The sequence below is a fragment of the Acomys russatus genome, chromosome 20, assembly GCF_903995435.1.
Source record: "Acomys russatus chromosome 20, mAcoRus1.1, whole genome shotgun sequence".
In the NCBI taxonomy this organism is placed as follows: domain Eukaryota; kingdom Metazoa; phylum Chordata; class Mammalia; order Rodentia; family Muridae; genus Acomys; species Acomys russatus.
Genome location: NC_067156.1, coordinates 3,286,997 through 3,306,872, shown reverse-complemented (window position 1 = coordinate 3,306,872; position 19,876 = coordinate 3,286,997). Strand labels below are relative to the sequence as shown.

General features: G+C 45.6%; 1 protein-coding gene across 7 annotated transcripts in view; it reads left to right on the top strand.

The window, feature by feature from the left end:
• Osbpl1a (oxysterol binding protein like 1A) overlaps positions 1-18,800 on the top strand; it is a 194,093-nt gene extending 175,293 nt beyond the window's left edge. For 3 of the 7 annotated variants that reach the window (XM_051163740.1, XM_051163743.1, XM_051163744.1), the window contains 10 exons: positions 2,222-2,356; positions 4,053-4,150; positions 5,441-5,623; positions 8,904-9,011; positions 9,500-9,589; positions 9,809-9,935; positions 12,666-12,782; positions 13,264-13,387; positions 14,736-14,826; positions 17,580-18,793. In XM_051163740.1, coding sequence (XP_051019697.1) covers positions 2,222-2,356; positions 4,053-4,150; positions 5,441-5,623; positions 8,904-9,011; positions 9,500-9,589; positions 9,809-9,935; positions 12,666-12,782; positions 13,264-13,387; positions 14,736-14,826; positions 17,580-17,682 — 1,176 coding nt within the window. In that variant the 3' untranslated portion in view covers positions 17,683-18,793. Of the gene's footprint in view, positions 1-2,221; positions 2,357-4,052; positions 4,151-5,440; positions 5,624-8,903; positions 9,012-9,499; positions 9,590-9,808; positions 9,936-12,665; positions 12,783-13,263; positions 13,388-14,735; positions 14,827-17,579 lie in introns of all 7 variants that reach the window. The other 4 variants (XM_051163742.1, XM_051163745.1, XM_051163741.1 and 1 more) reach the window with 2 other exon arrangements.
• Positions 18,801-19,876: the final 1,076 nt, after the last annotated feature.

The following is a 19,876-nucleotide window of genomic DNA, read 5'->3' as shown; positions in this document are numbered from 1 at the left end:
GCGCGCGCGCCCATGTACTTACCAGAGGAAGAATTTGGGTGTCCTGTTCTGTTGTTTCCTGCCTTATTCCCTCGAGACAAGGTTTTTCCACTGAACCTGGAGCTAAACCAGAAGCCGGAAATCCCCACTAGGTTTCCTGTCTCTGACCTCCACAGCATTGGGGTTACAGGCACGTGCCCAACCACATCTGGCTTTTTACATGGAGACTGGGGATCTGAACTCAGGTCCTCCTTTGAGGGGGTCCCTTCATTTATCAGAAGGAAAGCAGACCTCATGAAGAGATAAGAATGAAAACCCAGTGCAGATTGACTTTATGAACCTGGACCAGACTTTGGGGAGCCTGATGCCACGTGGTTCCTTGTCAGCATATTTCAAACACAGCACAATTTGGGGAAAGGTTTCCAGGCAGCAGTCAGTCCAGTCAGTCCAAGTCCAGGTGCACAATAAAGCTTAAGGGGTGATTACATAGAAACTCCTTCACAAAATGTATGTGGGCATGAGGGTGGCTTCTATAGCTTAAAAGACCTAGAATCTACTGTGGCCCCCACCAATTGCATAAAGGTCAGTAGGCCATAGAGTGAGTACATGTGCCATCAACCCTAAGGGTGGGTCATGACCTGGGGAGGGAAGAGTCTGCAGTAATCATCCTGGGGAATTAGATGCAGTCTGTCTGTACAGACAGCAAGAAGATCACCAGTTTGTTAGCAACCTCCAGCCTCAGCTTTCTGCCTGGAATGCAGGTATTTGATTTTATCTCCACCGTCGAGGTTCCGTCCCTGTGTGACTAGCATTGCTGGTTCTCTTACTGCTTCTCTGTGAGTACAAGACCCCCTACACTTGGGAAGCAAGTGCTCTTCTCCACTTGGTACTTTTATACCAAAAATGCCATATATTATGCTTTTTTTTAAAAAGTAAAGTATATTTCCAAGTGGATGAAGAGCCTGGCATATCTTGATTAAAACAAAGCTTAGTGCTTCCACTGCCCATGACTTACCCCAACAGTGACTCTGGTTTAATACAATGTTGGCAGTGTGTAGCTGAGTCTTGTCTTTCTTTACAGACCCCGTTTCTTTCCCATGTCCCTCGTGATGCAACAGGAGCATTCTCTTTCATGTGTTGAGCTGCTGCTTGTCTGTTCTGCACATTCTGGCTGTTTTACATTGTAGTTGACAGTTTTGTGAAGCCATGTGTGATTTTAATTGTGCAGGCCTGTAAAAGGCAGATGTATGGGAGAGTCAGAGTTGACTCTGGTGGCATTGACCCTGCCTTGCAGCTAGGACTGTCCACCTGGCCAGGTAATGTTAGCCAGAAGGCGTCCTAAGAGACCAGATTCCCAAGGGATCGGTGGATAAGGGTAGGAAGAGTTTGGAAAGATCACCAAGCATTCTAGAATATGAAGATAAGTTTGTCACTTAATGTTACTAATGAAAGTATCGTGTGATAATACTTGCTGCCGATGCATGGTAAACATAGTCGAAAGGTGGCACTTCCATGTCAGAGAGTCTTGTCCAGTGTGTAGGTGGGCTGAGGGAATGTAAAACCATTTACTAAAATAGAGATAGCCTTCTGAAGTCAGCCGACATTTGTGTGAGGGTGCTGTGCTCAGAAAGGCTCAGTGTCAGCTCAGATTTAGGAAGTATCATAAACAGGTACGTGTGACTGACCCTTAGTACACTGTAACAAGAGGCATGAGAGCCAGCCAGCTCCTCGGGTTAGGGTACCTGCTGTGAAACAAGATGGCCTGTTGGTCCCAGGGCTTACATAATGAAAGAAGAGAGCTGACTCCACCTCCACCTATGCGCTGTGGCGCACACACATCTGCACACATACCTACACAATAGAGAGGGAGAGAGAGGGAGAGGGAGGGGGAGAGAGAGAGAGAGAGAGAGAGAGAGAGAGAGAGAGAGAGAGAGAGATGATAGGTGGGTAGGTAGAGAGATAGGTAGATAGATGATAGGTGGATGGATGGATGGATCGATAGATAGATGATAGAAAGATAGATAGATGATAGATAGATGGATGGATGATAGGTGTTCTTGTGTATTGCTAGATACTTCATAATATAAGATATTTGTAAAGATTTACGAAACTGAACTGGTTTTAAGTTTCTTGAGTTGGGCTTCCTGTTGCTTCTTTTTCAGGAACACATTATGTAAAACAGCAGCAGATATGTTTGCTGCGTATAACACTGATATAATAGTTCTGGTTTTTTTCCTAATAGGAACTGTCCAAGATCACAATGCCAGTCATATTTAATGAGCCCCTGAGCTTCCTGCAGCGGCTAACTGAATACATGGAGCATACTTACCTCATCCACAAAGCCAGCTCGTTTTCCGATCCCGTGGAAAGGATGCAGGTATGTGGCATGTGACCCTTGGGAAAGGTGTAAGTCTCAGAGACTTGTCTCCCATCTCCTCCCCCAACCCACCCACAAACACACTTGCTCACACACGTCTGCTGGTGTGAAGGCCAGCTGGGGATAGAATATTCTCGAAGCTTAGGAGTCTTTTGCATCCAGTGCCCCTGGCCATCCTCTGGGGCTTGTCACTGCAGTGAAGACTGGTGGGAACTTCAAGAGCCACAGAGGAGTCACATACTCAGCTATTGGAAGCTCCTTCCAAGCCTTCAGTTTAGAAAGTAGCCATGTGGTGGTTCGGAGGCCAGCATTTCTTATTTCACACTTTATTGAGGATCTTCTCAAAAAGGATGAGCATAGTCACAGGCACATTTATGCTGGATGGATGTTGCAATGTGCATATTCATCAAAACAAGAAGCTCAACTTTAAAACAGTAGATGTTTGCGTGGTACACGTGGTTGGTAAAACACAGGCCAGTTCTCCTCCAGATAACGAGCGTCTTTGGTGCTCATTCACATACCTGGTTTTTAACTTCATTAGTATCTGAGCTGTGATGAGTACCATGTCCACTAACATCTTGGAGAGGAAAGGGTTTATTTCAGCTTACATTTCCGTATCACAGTTGATCATTTAATGAGGTCATGGTAGGAGTCTGGACACAGGAGCTGATACAGAGGCCATGGAGGATGCTGCTTACTGGCTTCTTGCTCCTTGTGGCTTGCTCAGCCTGCTTTCTTACAGGACCCAAGATCACAGCCCAGGGATGGTGCCCACCCAGTGTAGGCTGGGCCTTTCCCCATGAATCATCAACCAAGCTGGGCATGGTGGCGGACGCCTTTAACCCCAGCATTTGGGAGGCAGAGGCAGACGGATCTCTATAAGTTCGAGGCCAGCCTGGTCTACAAAGCTAGTCCAAGAGAGCCAGGGCTGTTACACAGAGAAACCCTGTCTTGAAAACAACGACAACCAAAAGTCAATCATCAATCTAGAAAATGCACCACAGGGTTGTCTAGAAGGGACATTTTCTCAAGTGAGGTTCACTCTTCCCAAATGACTCTAGCTTGTGTCGAATTGATATAAAACATAGTCATTAAAATTGGCTTTTTTTTTTTTAACCAATTGTTCAGTTTTACAGCTCTCTTTCTCCATTCTAAATGTATAGTTGGTGCACCTTTAACCAATATATAGACTTTTTCTTTGTCATCATTCTATAAATAACAATTTTTACATTGTGTTAGATATTATAAATAAGTAGAAAGATATAATATATACAAAAGGATGTGTATAAGGTAAAAGCAAGTGCTGTGCCATTTCATGAGGCTTGGGCATCCACAGAGTTTGACATCTAGGGTTTGTGTTAGAACCAGTCCCTTTCAAATACTGAGCAACAACTGTCATTTAAAATGTTTAAAAAGTCAGTGTATTAGAAGTAACTGGCTTAAAGGTTTTCTGGAAGTTCTTGTCAGATTTATAGCATCACAGGATATCATAAAAGCCATGTCTGAGGATAACGCTGGAGGAGGTGATCCAGGGACTTTCGTTATGAGTATACAAGCTTCCACAGTCACTTTAGAAAGTCATATTAAAATTCTAAATTAAGCCCCTCAATAAAAAGTCACTGTCTTCTGTGCAGCTTTGGTTCCTGAGAGACAGGGACACCCTGGCTGCTAATAACTTGTGTGATTTCTGTTCCAGTGTGTGGCTGCCTTTGCTGTGTCCGCTGTTGCTTCTCAGTGGGAGCGTACTGGAAAGCCCTTCAACCCACTTCTGGGAGAGACCTATGAGTTAGTTCGGTGAGGTCATTTGCTGCATTCTAGATTGCTTGTTGAATGTGTGTGCCTTACATAGATTTTTTTCAGTGAAGAAAGATTAGTATTTTGAATATCCATAAACAATTGTTTGTGACTAGAGGACACCAATTATTTTGATGTCCATGTCTATGAAACTTCAGAAAATGTCAAAAAATACAACAACAAAAAGATTACAAGGGTTTCAGTGTTCCTGATCTTCTAGGATTAATTATCCTCCATTTTTAGGTGGATCATATGACATGATCAGGGCTTGGGGGTCTATATTGCTGTGATGAAACACCATGACCAAAAGCAACATGGGGAGAAAAGTGTTTATTTACTCACAGTTCATCATCCAAAGCAGTGAGGGCGTGAGCTCACACAGGGCAGGAACCTGGAGGCAGGAGCTGATACAGAGGCCATGGAGGGTGCTGCTTACTGCCTTGCTCCTCATGGCTTGCTCAGCCTGCTTTCTTATAGAACCCAGGACCACCTGGCCAGATGGGACCACCCACAATGGACTGGGCCCTCCCCCATCAATCACTAATTAAGAAAATGCCCCACAGGCTTGACTGCAGCCCAGTCTTATGGAGGCATTTTCTTAATTGAAGTTCTCTACTCTCAGATGACTTTAGCAAGTGTTGATTTGTCATAAAACTAGCCAACACATCAAGGCAAAAACTCAAAACAGGAACCCAGAGGCAGGAACTGAAACGGAGACCACTGAAGAGTACAGCTTACCAGTTTCCTTGCTTATGATGCCGCCTTATACTATCCAGGACCGCCTACTCCAGGGGCAGCACTGCCCACAGTGAGCAGGTCAGGTGGGGGCTCCCACATCAATCATTGAGACGCTGCCCTACAGACCAGTGTTCTGGAGGCATCTGCAGTCAGGAAGCAGAGAGCAGACAGCCTCCGATGATTCATGTCATCCATTCAGGTTCACCTTCCTAAAGCTCCCACAGCCTTCCAAAACAATGCCACCAGCTGTGAACCAAGGTTTCCTGTGGGGGACATTTCACATTCCAACCACAGCCATAATACTTATGCAAATCCCCCAAATTCATATGAATGTTCTTTATTTTAATATGTATCAGCAGCTCACTTTCCAGTTGCATTGGACATTGTAGTTTAGGTTTTGTCTGTGTTATTACTCATGTCAGGTTGTACTGTAGTGAGGATGATAGTAAAAGATTGTTTTTTTTTTTAATTAAACTTTTTCCTAAATATTATAACAAATGCAATGACGCATAACTGCAACGATGCATTTTTCTTTTTTCTTTTAATGTGAAGAGATGACCTTGGATTTAGACTCATCTCGGAACAGGTTAGCCATCATCCCCCAATCAGCGCATTCCACGCAGAAGGACTAAACAATGATTTCATCTTCCATGGCTCGATTTACCCCAAACTGAAGTTTTGGGGTAAGAGTGTAGAAGCAGAGCCTAAAGGAACCATCACCCTGGAGCTCTTAGAGTAAGTCCACAGCAGCCTCTTCTCTCGTGTCCCTGCCTCTGTGTCTGCACACAGACCTGGCCACAGCAGCCTTTCTCTCGTGTCCCTGCTGGTGTGTCTGCACACAGACCTGGCCACAGCAGCCTTTCTCTCGTGTCCCTGCCTGTATGTCTGCACACAGACCTGGCCATGCTGCTCCAGCTGATGAACCTAAGTGAGACGGTGTTAGCGAGTGTGTACTTCCTGCCCCCGTGTGAAAGATTTCCTGAAGCATGGGAGTAGCCACTGTTAATCAGGCTGCTCAGGGTAAAATGTCCTTGGTGTTTACTGTGTGTGGACCAGTGTCAGACAGGCAGGATCAGCTCCATGCCAGTTCTTACGAATCTAGCTGTCGGGATAGCATGGTGCCCACGTTTTGTTTAAAGGGTCCTTGTAAGCTAATGCACCCTGAAAGAAATTGAAGTGACAGTTGTGTGATAAACATTCAGTTGGTTGGGAGCTGGCTTCCGCAGGATTAACCCTAAAGTCTAAGGCAGTTCTAAGTAAACGCATGTATGCTCCTCCCTCCCCGCACCTGCTGACTGGGACTGGAAACCCTGGGCAGGAGCCACAAACCAACATTCTAGGACTCTCTACAGTAAGGACAGACATGAAGGAGAGCAGATTGGGAAGAGAAGGCAAACCCTCAAGACCAGCTTGGCAGTGAGATTCCTGGTGTTACATGTTCTCCTTGTCACGAGTCTCACATTGTGCTGACATAGCAAAGTGGCATTTGAGGCAAACAGGAGAGGGTCCAAGAGACCCTCTTTTCTTTCCTTAGAGATCCTGGAAGGAGCCCCTCACATACTGAAAAGTCTCTTGTTTGACCTCCTAGCCTTTTCCCATAGCGAGTGCCAGGTCCTCTGCTGCAGCTCCCGTAGCTGAGACTGAGGAAACGCTCAGTGGTAGGTCAGGTACTGGGTAAAGGTGTAAGGCCGGCCCAGCTATTGGGAACATCCACCGAGAATGCAAAGCCCAGTTTAAGGGTGGAAGTGGTATCCTGAAGCACAGAGGGAAGGGACCATTCCTTTCCTTAGCCAACCCCTGCCCTTGGCATTTACTCCAAATGGTACACCAAAGGCACTGAGATCTGCACACTGGGTGGCCTAAGCCACAGTCCCTGCATAGCAGTGCAGTGGGGGTTGGATCAGAGGAGCCTTACAAAGGCTTTGAATGCTGGAGTGACTCCAAGTCAGAGCCCACAGAGGAGGGTCAGGGCTCATGCCCCTGACATCATGTTAATTGCTTCCAGATTCAAAGAGAACAGCACATCTCATAAAACTCAAGTATTCAGAATACAATTCAGAGTATTTGGCTTTACTAAGAAACTGAAAAAAACCTCAACCCCTCACAGTGAAAGGGCAGCCGACAGTCTCTGACCCCAGGATGACCCAGTACTGTACGGAGATTAGCATCAGCGTTAGAAATAGCTGTCACTACTGTTGCAGGGATAAAGATGAGCACTCAGATGAACAGAAATGAAAGTATTTTGGTGCATTGTAGAACTGAAAAACATAGCAAGGGAACCCCAAAGACTGGGACAGACTCAGGAGCACCATGAAGTCAGTGAGAAATGCAGGGCTGGGTGCTGAGAGCACCATGATGGGGGGCTGTGTCCACCTGTGGTGTTCCACTTACCTACAGGTAGTCTCCGTAAAACCGGCCACCGTCTGTGATGATGGTGATGGTGTTATGTTTGTGTGTGTGAGATGCATGTGTATTCTGGTTCCCACATGTGTTTGTGGCCATGTATGTGGAGGCCAAAGGCTGACATCAGTTCCTTCCTTGATCACTGAGGGGAGTGGTTCCCCTATGGAACCCAGAGCTCACTTATTTAGGTGACCTAGTCAGCCAGCACACCCGAGAGACCCCTTGTCTCTGCCTCTTGCATGCTAAGATAACAGGAAGGCTGTCCCCACCTGGTGTTTATGGGTGTCAGGTTGCAGACTCCAGCCCTTTCATCTATAACAAGTGCTTTTGAGCTGTCTCCTAAGCCCTGCATGGTTTTCTGTAGGCAAAAAGTAGTTTATTCTAAATTTGTATGAAAAAACAAATGAAACAGAACAACTAACACTACTGACAATTTTGAAAAGGGGCAGAAGTAAGATGCTCAGAGGTGACCAGATTCGCAGCTGTTCTGAGACACATTGCTGGCGTAAGCGTGGAAGAGTCTGGAAATGGGCTCTAGCGAGACATGGTCAGTAGGGATCACAGACTAAGAAAGGCAAACTGGAAAGCGTTTGGGGGTGAACAGAAAACCCCAGAAGTTTGTATCAGGTACAGATCTCGTGTATAAATACAGTACAAAAAGCGCAGTACACAAAAGACTAGTTTAAAAACTCAATTAACTTTCAAGCTTTCTCAGAATTACCCTGAATATTCAGGGTCTGAAAGATAACCTACAGACTATTGGAAGTCATATACCTAACAAAGGGTTAGTATCCAAAAAATAACAACGCCCTGAAATACTTTACAGAGACCCAAAGCAAAGGATATGCCATTATACGCCTTGGGGTCTGGGTTGGTTTGGGGTAGTCTGGGAGGCACCTTTTCTGGAAAATGCCAAATGGACCTTCATTTTTATTTTCTACCTCTAACTTTACTGCTCATGTTTCACTAAACTTTTGAGTGATATACAGGTTGAATATTCCTTTTCAGAATGGCTTGGGACACCACTATTCCATATTTAGGAGCATTTAGAATGTCTGTGTAGATCTTAACAGTTAAAAGAAAATGCCATCTGAAAGCCCAATATGCAAGTGTTCTGAAATCAAAAGCCTTTTGAGTTTTGTGTCCGTATGCAAATGTTTGGGAGGCTGAATTTCTGAATTAGGGATATTCAACTTGTGTATAGCTTATAACTTAAAGCAGTAAGAATGGGCAGGTAATACTCGTTTTACTGTGAGCTAACATCAGTGGTGTGTTCTTGTGTGTGTGTGTGTGTGTGTGTGTGTGTGTGTGTGTGTTTAGGCCAAAGGTAGCTATCAGGTGTCTTCTTTTATCCTATTAGGCAGAGAGTATCTCTCACTGCCTTCTGTCTGCCTGCTTGCATTTCTGGGCTTTACAGATCTGCACTGCCTTCACACAGGTGCTGGGGATCGAACTCGGTACCTCATGTGTGTGCAGCAGGCCCTTAAACCACCGAGCTGGCTCCCCAGCCTGGTTTGTTATCCTAAACAATATCAATGACTTGAAACAAATTAATGCTTTAGACAAAATGGCTCTTCTCAGCTACTAATGTGGGTTTGGGGCTGTTTTGTAGACACAATGAAGCATACACATGGACAAACCCCACCTGCTGTGTGCACAACATCATCGTGGGCAAACTCTGGATTGAGCAGTACGGCAATGTGGAGATCATAAACCACAAGTAAGGCGCTCTTAGGTCCCCACGTGTGCTCTTCTCGTCATCACTACCGATGGGAGTAAGAACGGGGAGCCTTTCCATTTAATAATGTCTGCAGCATTTTTGTATAGCACAGACTGGGTGGACCCTGCGCCTCCTTAGTGCTGCCTTCCAGTATCAGCCTGCTGCCCGTTGTGTTTGTTTTGTGTTCCTCTATGGTGCATAAAGTGAGAGGAGTGTGGAGTTCCTTGAAAAGTCAGTTCAGATTCTGTCCCTCATTTGCAGCTCCAACTTCTAACTCACACTCAGGCCCAGACTCATTCGCTGGGAGTGCCTCCGAGCTGTCCCTTGTGTGGGCAGTACTGATGGCGCCTGAGGACAGCAAGCCCTTGGGGACTCCGATGGGGATGGAAAGTCAGTGAACAGTAGCTGCCACCAGGAAGGCCCCACTTACTGTGCTCGACTGCTTCCTTGGCATTGCTCGTCATGTCAATTTACCCTTTCCTTCATAGGACTGGGGACAAGTGTGTGTTGAATTTTAAGCCATGTGGTCTTTTTGGCAAGGAATTACACAAAGTTGAAGGCTACATACAAGACAAAAGGTAAGGTGGTTTTCTTGCGTTTTTTTAGTGTTGGCTACAGATTATTATTTAGATGTTGATGTTAAGGTGTGCTGCCTGGTAAACAGGCATTCTAATAACAGTAAAGTCTTCTGCAGAACATACCTATTTCTTAAAGGCTGGACTTCTAAAGATATGCTAACACTTAATTGTAGCACAGCATGTGCTTATCTGGTGATTAACTGCACTTCCTCTTGTTAGCAAAAAGAAGCTCTGTGCTCTCTATGGGAAGTGGACCGAGTGCCTATATAGCGTAGACCCTGCCACTTTCGACGCTTACAAAAAAAACGATAAGAAAAACACAGAAGAGAAGAAGAATAGCAAGCAGGTAAGCGCTGCAGGTGGTGCCGGTCATGGCTGCTTGCATGTGTGCAGACCCTTCCAGGGCCACCTGTCCCTGGGGCCCAGTGTGGCAGTACTTCTAACTCGTGGGGACTTCTTGCAGCTTGTGAACGATTCTGTCCTCCTGAGTGGAAAGCACCAGGCCTGAGCCTCTAGTGGCTGTGGCAGTGTCTCACTTCTGTGTGGAGCACCCACTTGATTGGTGTTGCTTTGGAAAGCTGGTGCCCATCTCAATGACACAGCAGTAGGTTTCCCCTGCTCTTGTGGGTTAGAGGTATAAATGGTCCAAGTAGGTGATCTTTACTCCAAAATAGCCACTCACCTTTGTTCTCAGTCACCAAGTCACTGATGTTAAGGCATCACACACAGTTCAGGCTGTTTGTGGAACTTTCTTTGTCCCAGTCACCAGCAAACAGAAGGCTTGCTGCCTGGCCACAGGCATGCTTTGGCATTCTGCAGACTTACTTGTGTCCCCTTCCTGCAGTCAGAGTTTTTGAGGGCTAAAGAGTGTGCCTATAGGAACAGAAAATACTTCTTTGGAGCCTGGCCAGGAGAAACAGGGACACTGGGGGAGAAACCATCACTGCTCAGGTCATTCCAACCCCTGGCCTCTGATGTCACCTCTAAAAATGGGTAACCTGGTAGCATATCTTTGCTAGATGAGGAGTGGTCTGTGCTAGAGTCTCTCCGTGAGGATGAAGTGCTTTTTGCTCCAAGGATGCCCTATCTACAAGCCGGACACTGTCTAAGAGCTCACCGAACGTGCAGGCTCCAAGTCCTAACTCACACTCAGTCCCCAGACTCAGACCCTCCAAATCACAAGCCTGGGGCTTGTTGCTGTTTCTTTCTTCTTTGTTTAAAAAAAAAAAAAATCCTTTGATTAGCTTACGAAGAGATAGGTTTTCTTTTGACATCTCCACACATACATAACAGATATCATATTTACTGCCTCATCACCCTCCTCCTCCTAAATAGCCCACTCCTACTTTCACGGCACGCATGGGTGTGTAACCTAGCTCATCCATGTGAGAAAAGACAGGTGTGGTACCTATCAAAAGACAGCTTGTCTCACTGCACATGAAAATCTCCACTTCTTCTCATCTCTCGAGTAATTCTTAGACATGAAAAGGTTCCAAGAGCTCTTATTTTCCTCAGGGGTGGATGGCACGCTTGTTTGTTTGTGCCTTTGTAAGTTAGGAGCTAGCCTTGGGCCTGAGGGCTGGTTTTGTGTGTGGCTGGAACAGGCAGCTTTGATACCCTTTAGTCCTTCCCTTTACCTCGGAGTGCGTATCACCTCATGTGTCGCCTCTGCAAGGTGAGCCCACTTCCCTTTACAGGAAACTTTAGTGGGTTGAAGAAGGACACGCCCCAGAATCCCGAGTCAATGACACAGATTGCATGGCCACAGCTCCACTACGAGGAGGAGCTTGGCAAATACAACTTCCTTGGTATACTTGTGTGGACAGCAAAGGACTCTGGTCAAATTCCAGAAAATACTTATATGTTCCATGCTTTGGAGAAAAGCAGCCTTCCCCTCAAACTTCTACCCTGGTCTGCTCTCTCCCTCCGGTGGGCTGCTGCTGTTGCTGACCTGAAATGCTCCTGTGCTCCAGGCCACTTTCCTTGGCACCACACCACACCTTGCTGCGTGTTCCACTGTGTTGACTGAGCTTTCCAAATCTTTGAGTTCTTTATATTTTCTGTTACGATGCTAACAGCTTCTCACAGGTCTGATCAGCACGGATTAAATAGTGAGTAGCAGAAATCTGGCCTGTGGGGAGGTAGGCAAAGGAAACCCTGGGTTCCTTTTTCTCCTGTCATTTTTGTAAATTCTCTTTTTTTATCAGCTGCATCGAGGAACCCTGCTGGCTCTGTGTCATTGATGAATTTAGTTGAGAGGCCTAGTATGTAAAGCTTTCGTTGTCACATGTTGGCTTTTGCCTCTCTCCTGTGTGAATGTGTTGTCTGTGCCTTCAGTGTGTAACTTTCAGGTTGTCAGACCGTCCCTGTAGCACTCTGCATTCTAACCCTGAGCATTTCAAACTTCCTCAGTAAATATTCATTTTGAGTTTAAAAGACTAGAAACTTTAAAAATGCAAAACCCTGTAGTAAAGAAAGATAGGGGTAACAATGCCTTGAATACAAACACAGGAACTGGAGTAAGGCTTAGAGGCCCAAATACCCAGCTTTTGTCATTCATGGCAGAAGTCCTGCAGTCTGTGTCCCGCTTCACCTGTGGCCCCATGTGCAGCCTGTGAGCGCCTCATCCTGCCTCCAGGTGTCTCACAAGCCCGTGACCACTTCTGCTTCAGGAGCTTGTGTTTGGTTAACTCCTTATGCTGTGGCCCCAGGATTCCTCCACTTACTCCAACTAGCTGGAGGCTGTCAATCTCCTTGCTGCTTTGCATCTAGGGGACTGGCCATGTTGCTTTGGAGGGCACGGGATGCTCTTTCCACTAACAGGTGACGAAAAGTGCAGGGGTGATTTATAGACAGCATGGGGCTCCAGGGATCGCCCTGGAAACCACGGAAGCTAAGTCCTTTCAGAGTCTTGTGCCCTGGGCTGTGTGCCTACACATGCCTCAGTCTCTGGCTGACCTTTTGGAAAGATGCTTTATGGACAAGGAGTTTCAGCTCTGTTGTGTGTGGTGTGAGACCTCGCTCAGTCTTCAGAGCACAGAGTTGCATATTTAAAAAACCTTCCTTGGCCTTCTAGACAAGCTCATCTGAGGAGTCTGATGAGATGCCAGTGCCAGATTCTGAGAGTGTATTCGTTATCCCTGGAAGTGTGCTCCTGTGGCGGATAGCCCCGAGGCCTCCCAACTCTGCTCAGGTGAGCTCCGTCTTGCTGAATTATCCAGCTTGTATGGTGCCCTTTGCCAGGCATCAGGGCTCAAGATCTTTTCGTTTTCTCCTGCTGCCTCCCATATGTCACATACCTTATCCCGAGGGCACTTGGTTAAGTTGCAAAGTGTTCTGGATAGAGCTTTACTGGGGGTCTCAGAGAGACTCTGAGGTAAGACAAGGCCTTGTTAAACAGATTGATGCAGCTGATCAGTGTAGACCCTCCAGACCCAGCAGGATGTGACTTTAATGAAGGAAACATAGTATACAAAGTCGCTGTGAGGTCTGCTGTAATCTGAGTGTCCAGGGGATGGTGTGAGTTTAGATGGAGGCTTTTAACCGTGTCATCTGAGAAAGGCTGACCCACATGAGTGCCACAGGAGGTGATACCCCAGAGTAGATGACCTCTTCATAGGGGCTTTCTGTCATGCTTTGGTAGGTGTTGACTAGCTTTCTTGGCTCTGTTTCAGATGTATAATTTTACCAGCTTTGCCATGGTTTTGAATGAAATAGACAAGGAGATGGAGAGTGTAATCCCCAAGACTGACTGTAGGCTGCGGCCTGACATCAGAGCCATGGAGAACGGAGAAATAGGTAAGGAGCCTTCCAGCATGGCTGTGGGACTCAGGCCTTTAGCTGCTAAAGACTACTGCGTTAAAATCTGGCAGCTTTGCTTTTAAATCTGGAAGTCTTAAGCTCAAATTCATTACTCGGGCGGTACTCACTGTTAACTCTGTGTACGGCTAGAGGTGTGCCAAAGGGCACTTAGCAGCTTTCAACTATAATCTACAAAGTTCACTGTATAGTCCAAAATTCACCTTCTGAGCCTCATAAAAGGAGTATGGCTGGGCTGAAGAGATGGCTCAGAGGTTAAGAGCACTGGCTGCTCTTTTAGAGGTCCTGAGTTCAATTCCCAGCAGCCACATGGTGGCTCACAACCATCTATAATGTGATCTAATGCCCTCTTCTGGCATGTTGGTGTACATGCAGGCAGAGTACTGTATACATAATAAGTAAATAAATCTTAAAGAGAGAAAAAGATGAAAATATCCCTTATCTCTCCTTTAAAAAAAAAAAAATAAGAGTATGGCTTCCTCTTCAATAACACATTTAATCTTAGAATGTGAAACGTCTGTTGACTCATTCAGTCTCAAAAAGGGCGGTGCCTCTGGAGGCTATGGCTGCAGCCCAGTCTTAGCATGTGCAGGACAGCCTGGGTGGTACAAACCATCTACTCTACTGTGTGGCTATCAGGTTAAAGTTCTCATCCAGGGTCGTTCTCCACAGAGAGGCAGCAAAGGCATTGCATGAAGTTGTTCGAAATACTTAGGAATGGACTAAAGGAGATCTTTGAGAGCTCACTCAGAATTTTCAATAATTTCACTTTTATTCAGTTTTTCTACTAAGTTTTCATTGATGCACTTTAGCCTAACGTGTGTGGCCTTCAAACAAGCATGCTTGTTTTGGCAAGTGCAGAGGCAGCCAGATGCTGTTGGACGAAAGCACATTATAAGCATGTATGAAATCCTCAAACAGTGAAAAGGTAAAAACCACCAACAACAACAAAAAGACATGACAGTGTCAGGTGCCAGCTCTCCCTGTGACTAGTTTAGAACATTGGGAGTTGAACCTAGGGCTTCACATATGCTAGGTAAATACTCTACTATTGGGGTATATTTCTAGCCCTTTTCATTTTTTGAGAAAGGATCTTACTAAGTTTCCCAAAGTGGCCTGGAACTTATGATCCTCCTGCCTCAATTTCTAAATAGCTAAGATTCCAGACGTACCACCAATCTGCACCAGTGTCAGGGTTTTATCTTGACTGTAATGCTGTACAGTAAAGATAATACAAGCACGTATGGGCGGGGCTGTCTATAGTTGCTCTTCAGTGCCATGCCTGGCATTCCCTGCATGACCAGTGTTTTCATTGGCCTCGTTTTAGATCAAGCCAGTGAAGAAAAGAAACGACTCGAGGAAAAACAAAGAGCAGCCCGCAAAACCAGGTCCAGATCAGAAGAGGACTGGAAGACGAGGTGGGTGCCCTATCAGTGTGAGCTGCTGTGTGAGTGACGGGGTGGGTACCAGACACTGAGGCACAGAGCAAGGGTCCACGCCTAGTCCATCTGCTCCAGGCCTACAGGGTGGTGTTATTCCCAGATATATTATTCTAAAGATTAAAGCGAAGAATTGTGCTGATGACAAGAGAAGTTAAAGTGGCTGTTTTTACAGTCATTATAGGTGGCATCAGTTAGAGCACATTTGTCTTTTTTCCTTATCCAACATTCCTTTCATGTTGAAAAGGGGAGATACAATCTAGAGCTAGATTTGGGCATGGAAGTACACTCATTTGTTGATGTCTGTGAGTAAATTATAGGATCATTCATGTGTGCATCTATCATGCATCGCTAATTTAGGTAGGGCCTTTTCCAAACACAAGAGGTTAGGATAGAGTTTGGGTCTAAGAAAATATTTTGGGCAGGGAGCTAGAGAAACGGAACAGTGTTTAAGAGCACTGACTGCTCTTCCAGAGGACCTGGGTTCAAATCCCAGCACCCACATGGCAGCTCACAACTGTCTGTACCTTCAAGATTTGCAATCCTCACATAGACATGCATGCAGGCAAAACACAAATGCACATTAAATAAAAATAAATTATAAAAAAAATATATTTTGGGCAATATATGATATTTGACTAGTCTGGGAGTTCCTTAGTAGTCCCTTGTTATTGTGGTTAATTTAAATAGTATGCCTAATAAATGTTTATTACTAGTCTATAATTATTACAGCTGGGTTATCTAACCCACTATTAATCAATAAAGACACAGACACCTAAGCTCCTAAGTCTATCTTTTACCTCCTGAGTCCCAGTTCTACGGCATCTATCCTGATTTCTGTTTAGGCCACCTCCCATCCATAGTTCCATAAATTCTTGCTAATGTTCTCCATCTCCTCCATCCACGCTGAATCAGCCATGTGCTCCGTTCCCACGCTAACCCATGGATCCTGTCTCCTCTCTCCTCCTTTTCCTCCCTTGCCTCATGACCTGTGAACCCCAAACTCCACCTTCCTTTCTTCTGCCAAATCCCAAGCTTAGCATTTCCTTACTAATCACTTTAAATTGAGTGAGGCAAGGCTTACACAAAACATGGGAATGCACCAGTCTAGGAAGCAGCCAGATCTTGGGGGCCAGTAGTTAGCATTAGAATACATAGTACCAGACCAACCCCCAATACTTGTTTTATTAATAAGAATCACTTGTAACGATTGTTCCATGACTCAGCTATTAAGTGAAGGTAAAAGCCAATATGGGCATAATTTGCAAGCATGCTCTTACAGTGTCTATCCCAATGGGTGTTTTGGATTTATTCACATAATAGTTTTTGCAAAAGAACTTGTAAAGGAAATGTGGGTTCAAAACCCAGGCAGAGCTGGGCGCGGTGGTGCATGCATATAACCCCCATACTCTGGGAGGCAGAGACAGCCTAATCTCTGAGTTCGAGGCCAGCTTGGTCTACAAAGTGAGTCCAGGACAGCCAAGGCTACACAGAGAGACCCTGTCTTGAAAAACAAAACAAAAAACCCAGGCAGCCAGTTGCTATGGGTGTGCAAAGAGGCAGGACCTATGCCATTCCTCATCTTCCTGCCTGCATGCACCCCAGGTCCCTACACTCTGAAATACAATAGAAACACCGCTGCCAGGTGCTGGACTGTTAGTGTGCTAATACCTGACTTGGGTGCTACTTTTTTTGAGATAGGGAAACGACTCAGGCAGTTCATTTGATAGTTAGACAGGTTAAAATGTTAAAAGCTAGATGTAGCCCAAGAATCTAAATTGAGACCCAGTGACATTTGGACTGGATTCATTTCACTGGGTTGTATGTGGCATAGCAGATGAGAAAAGTCATAGCCTTTGAACTCAAGCCAGCAGCTGTGTAAGTGCTCTGCTGTTCAGCTTGCCTGGGAAATGGAGCTCTTGAATTTGGAGGGTCCATGTGAGCCCTGCAGCGCTGTGCAGACTGTGAACCCTGCAGGCACTGTGCAGACTGTGAGCCCTGCAGCACTGTGCAGACTGTGAGTCCTGCAGCGCTGTGTAGACTGTGAGCCCTGCAGCGCTGTGCAGACTGTGAGCCCTGCAGCACTGTGCAGACTGTGAGCCCTGCAGCGCTGCGCAGACTGTGAGCCCTGCAGCACTGTGCAGACTGTGAGCCCTGCAGCGCTGCGCAGACTGTGAGCCCTGCAGCGCTGTGCAGACTGTGAGCCCTGCAGGCACTGTGCAGACTGTGAGCCCTGCAGCACTGCAGACTGTGAGCCCTGCAGCGCTGTGCAGACTGTGAGCCCTGCAGCGTTGTGCAGACTGTGAGCCCTGCAGCACTGTGCAGACTGTGAGCCCTGCAGCACTGTGCAGACTGTGAGCCCTGCAGCGCTGTGCAGACTGTGAGCCCTGCAGCACTGTGCAGACTGTGAGCCCTGCAGCGCTGTGCAGACTGTGAGCCCTGCAGCGCTGCGCAGACTGTTGCTGCTGTGTGCTCATGCTAACCACTTGCCCCTGATGGCATCACAGAATGCCTCCTCATGGATGGTCACAAATATTTAGTCCTGAGTACTGCTGTGAATCATAGTGACTTTTGCCCTTCAGGAATAGTGTGCATACATGTTCTGACTAGAAAAAGTCAGGGTCTCTCAGGAAACCAGTGACACACAGAGCCAACGTCTGTGAGCTAAGTAAGCACCAGTACTGTGCGTTTCAAGTCATTTGCTCTCTAAGTTTTGCTTTCTCGTTGAACAGGTGGTTCCATCAAGGCCCTAATCCCTACAATGGAGCACAGGACTGGATTTACTCTGGCAGCTACTGGGACAGAAACTACTTCAATTTGCCTGATATTTATTAAAGCACAGAGAAGTCTAGGTGTTTGGCTAATAATCTAAATAAGTCTTAAGCTTAAGTTTTAAAATTTTCCCTTGGTTTGTCCTCCTCTATAATTTGCTTTTCACCCAAGAGGGCAGGGCGCATGGTTGTACTGGGGAAGGGCTTAGGTAAACGAGGCCTTTTGCTCTACAGCGGCTTCCTTGGAGCACTGTCCCACTGTCCATGGGAGTTGAGAAGAGGCTGGGGTGCTGTTTGTATCCCCACATTGCTGGAGGCTGAAACCTGGCATAAGATTCAGTTTATGGAATTCTAGAGTGATCCAAAAATCAAGTTATTTTGAATATTTTTATGCTGTAACGCTTGAGTGTTTTAGGTGCAACTTTGAAATGTTTAGAATTTTTCTGTACAGTGTTATGTGCTCAAATGTAGAGACTGTTGCTTTACAAACTGCATTGGTAAGATGGCCTTTTAGGGAAATTAGTCCTCTCAACTTTACTCACCCAGCTGGGGCGGGGGTGGGGGTGGGGCAGAGTCAGGAATTCCTGATTTGACAATTCTAAACTGGAAAAGGCACACCTTGTGATCCTTGTAATTAGAATTTACAGGGTTAAATTGTATGTTTGAACTGAAAAAATCACAAAAAAATGCCCTAGAAATAGATTTTAATCAACATCATTATCTAATGACAAACCTTTAAGCTTCAACTTCTGTGGCAAATGCCACAGAGAAATCAAGCTACACTCATGTATTGTAATCTATGTAGGAGGAGGCCTTGCACATTTCCTATTTGCAAGGCACTGGAACCTACTGTATAGTAGCTTTGCCCCATTAATTGGGGTAATCTCCATAGTATTTATCCAACCAAACCCCAGACTGGATACTTGCCCTAAAGAGCCTTAGGTAGCTCCTAGTAAGTTACGTTAATTGTCTTGAAGTTAACAAGTGTTATAATGTTAAATAAAAGCTTTAGAATATTCAAAAAATGTGAACGCTTTTAGAATTTCAGCTGATATTGTAACCTAACGCTATCCTTAATTATCAGAAGTGTCCCCAGGGCCAGAGAGACAGAGACGCAGCTACCTAGCATGCAGAGTGGGAAGGTGGGAAGGTGGCACTCCAGCTGGTTAACTGCCATTTGAATTCTAGAGAACTTGTCCATGTGTGAGCTGGACAAGGTTGTGGTAGTTTGTATACCTGCTATGTTACTAAAACAACGCACCGTTTCATGCTTGCGGGAAGTTTATTGATACAGTTCACATGGTGACAGACTCCACCTTGAATGCTGAATCAAACAGCATCATTTTCAGCATCTGTTAATGAAGAGACATTGAACTATTTAATATCGTGAATTGCGTTATGATATCTTATCTACATTCTTGCTGTAATAAGTTTTTTGCTAATCAAAAATATCCTAGTATTTCCTGCTGAGGCCACCTCTTGACAACACAAGGTTGCTGTGATTAAATTCATGGCCACACAGTCCCCCCTCTTGTGTTGGGTAGCATTGTGTGGCTGAGAAAAGTCACGTACGTGCCTGGCAGCACTTCACTTACAGTGCTCTCTCGCACTGGGTCCGTGTTCCACTCACCCCACTGTCCACACTGCAGGGGAAGCTTGACACTAAGCCCAACTGAATAAAAAGCTGAGTGATAAAACTTTCTGAAAATTTTAATTAAGCCCATTTGAATAAAAAAAATTGATAAAAGTATCTTAAAATTACAGTTGTTACTTCAGCTCCTCTGCGTGTTTAAACTTCTTGCATGAACATACAGGCAGTACCTTTAGTATGCACATTCGGTCAATATCTCATCTCCGTTCCCCCCTAGTTCTTTCAAATCATCCTCACTTTAAAGAAAAATTCTGTTCTTTTCGAATCTACCATACAGTCAAAGGTGGCTGAGCATTTATGAGCAGCCCTGTAGTTGGAAGCCAAGCACCTAAATAAACTTCAGTTACCCCATGTTTTATGAAATGTTTAACTAAGACCCACACGCCACGGTAGGAAGGGTTACCTACTCTTTTAAGGTTCTGCTCTGCGTACATGGGCAGTAGTCACAGTAATTTCGCCAGCAATACCATAACTTCCAAAGGGAGTACGTTTGTCACCAGATCCTGAACTCTTTTTAGCTACATCTTCTACTGGGAAAGCAACGGAAAGAAAGACTGGGCTTTGCGGCCTGGGGCCATCTTGTCCACTTGTAGGAGGACTAGCGTTC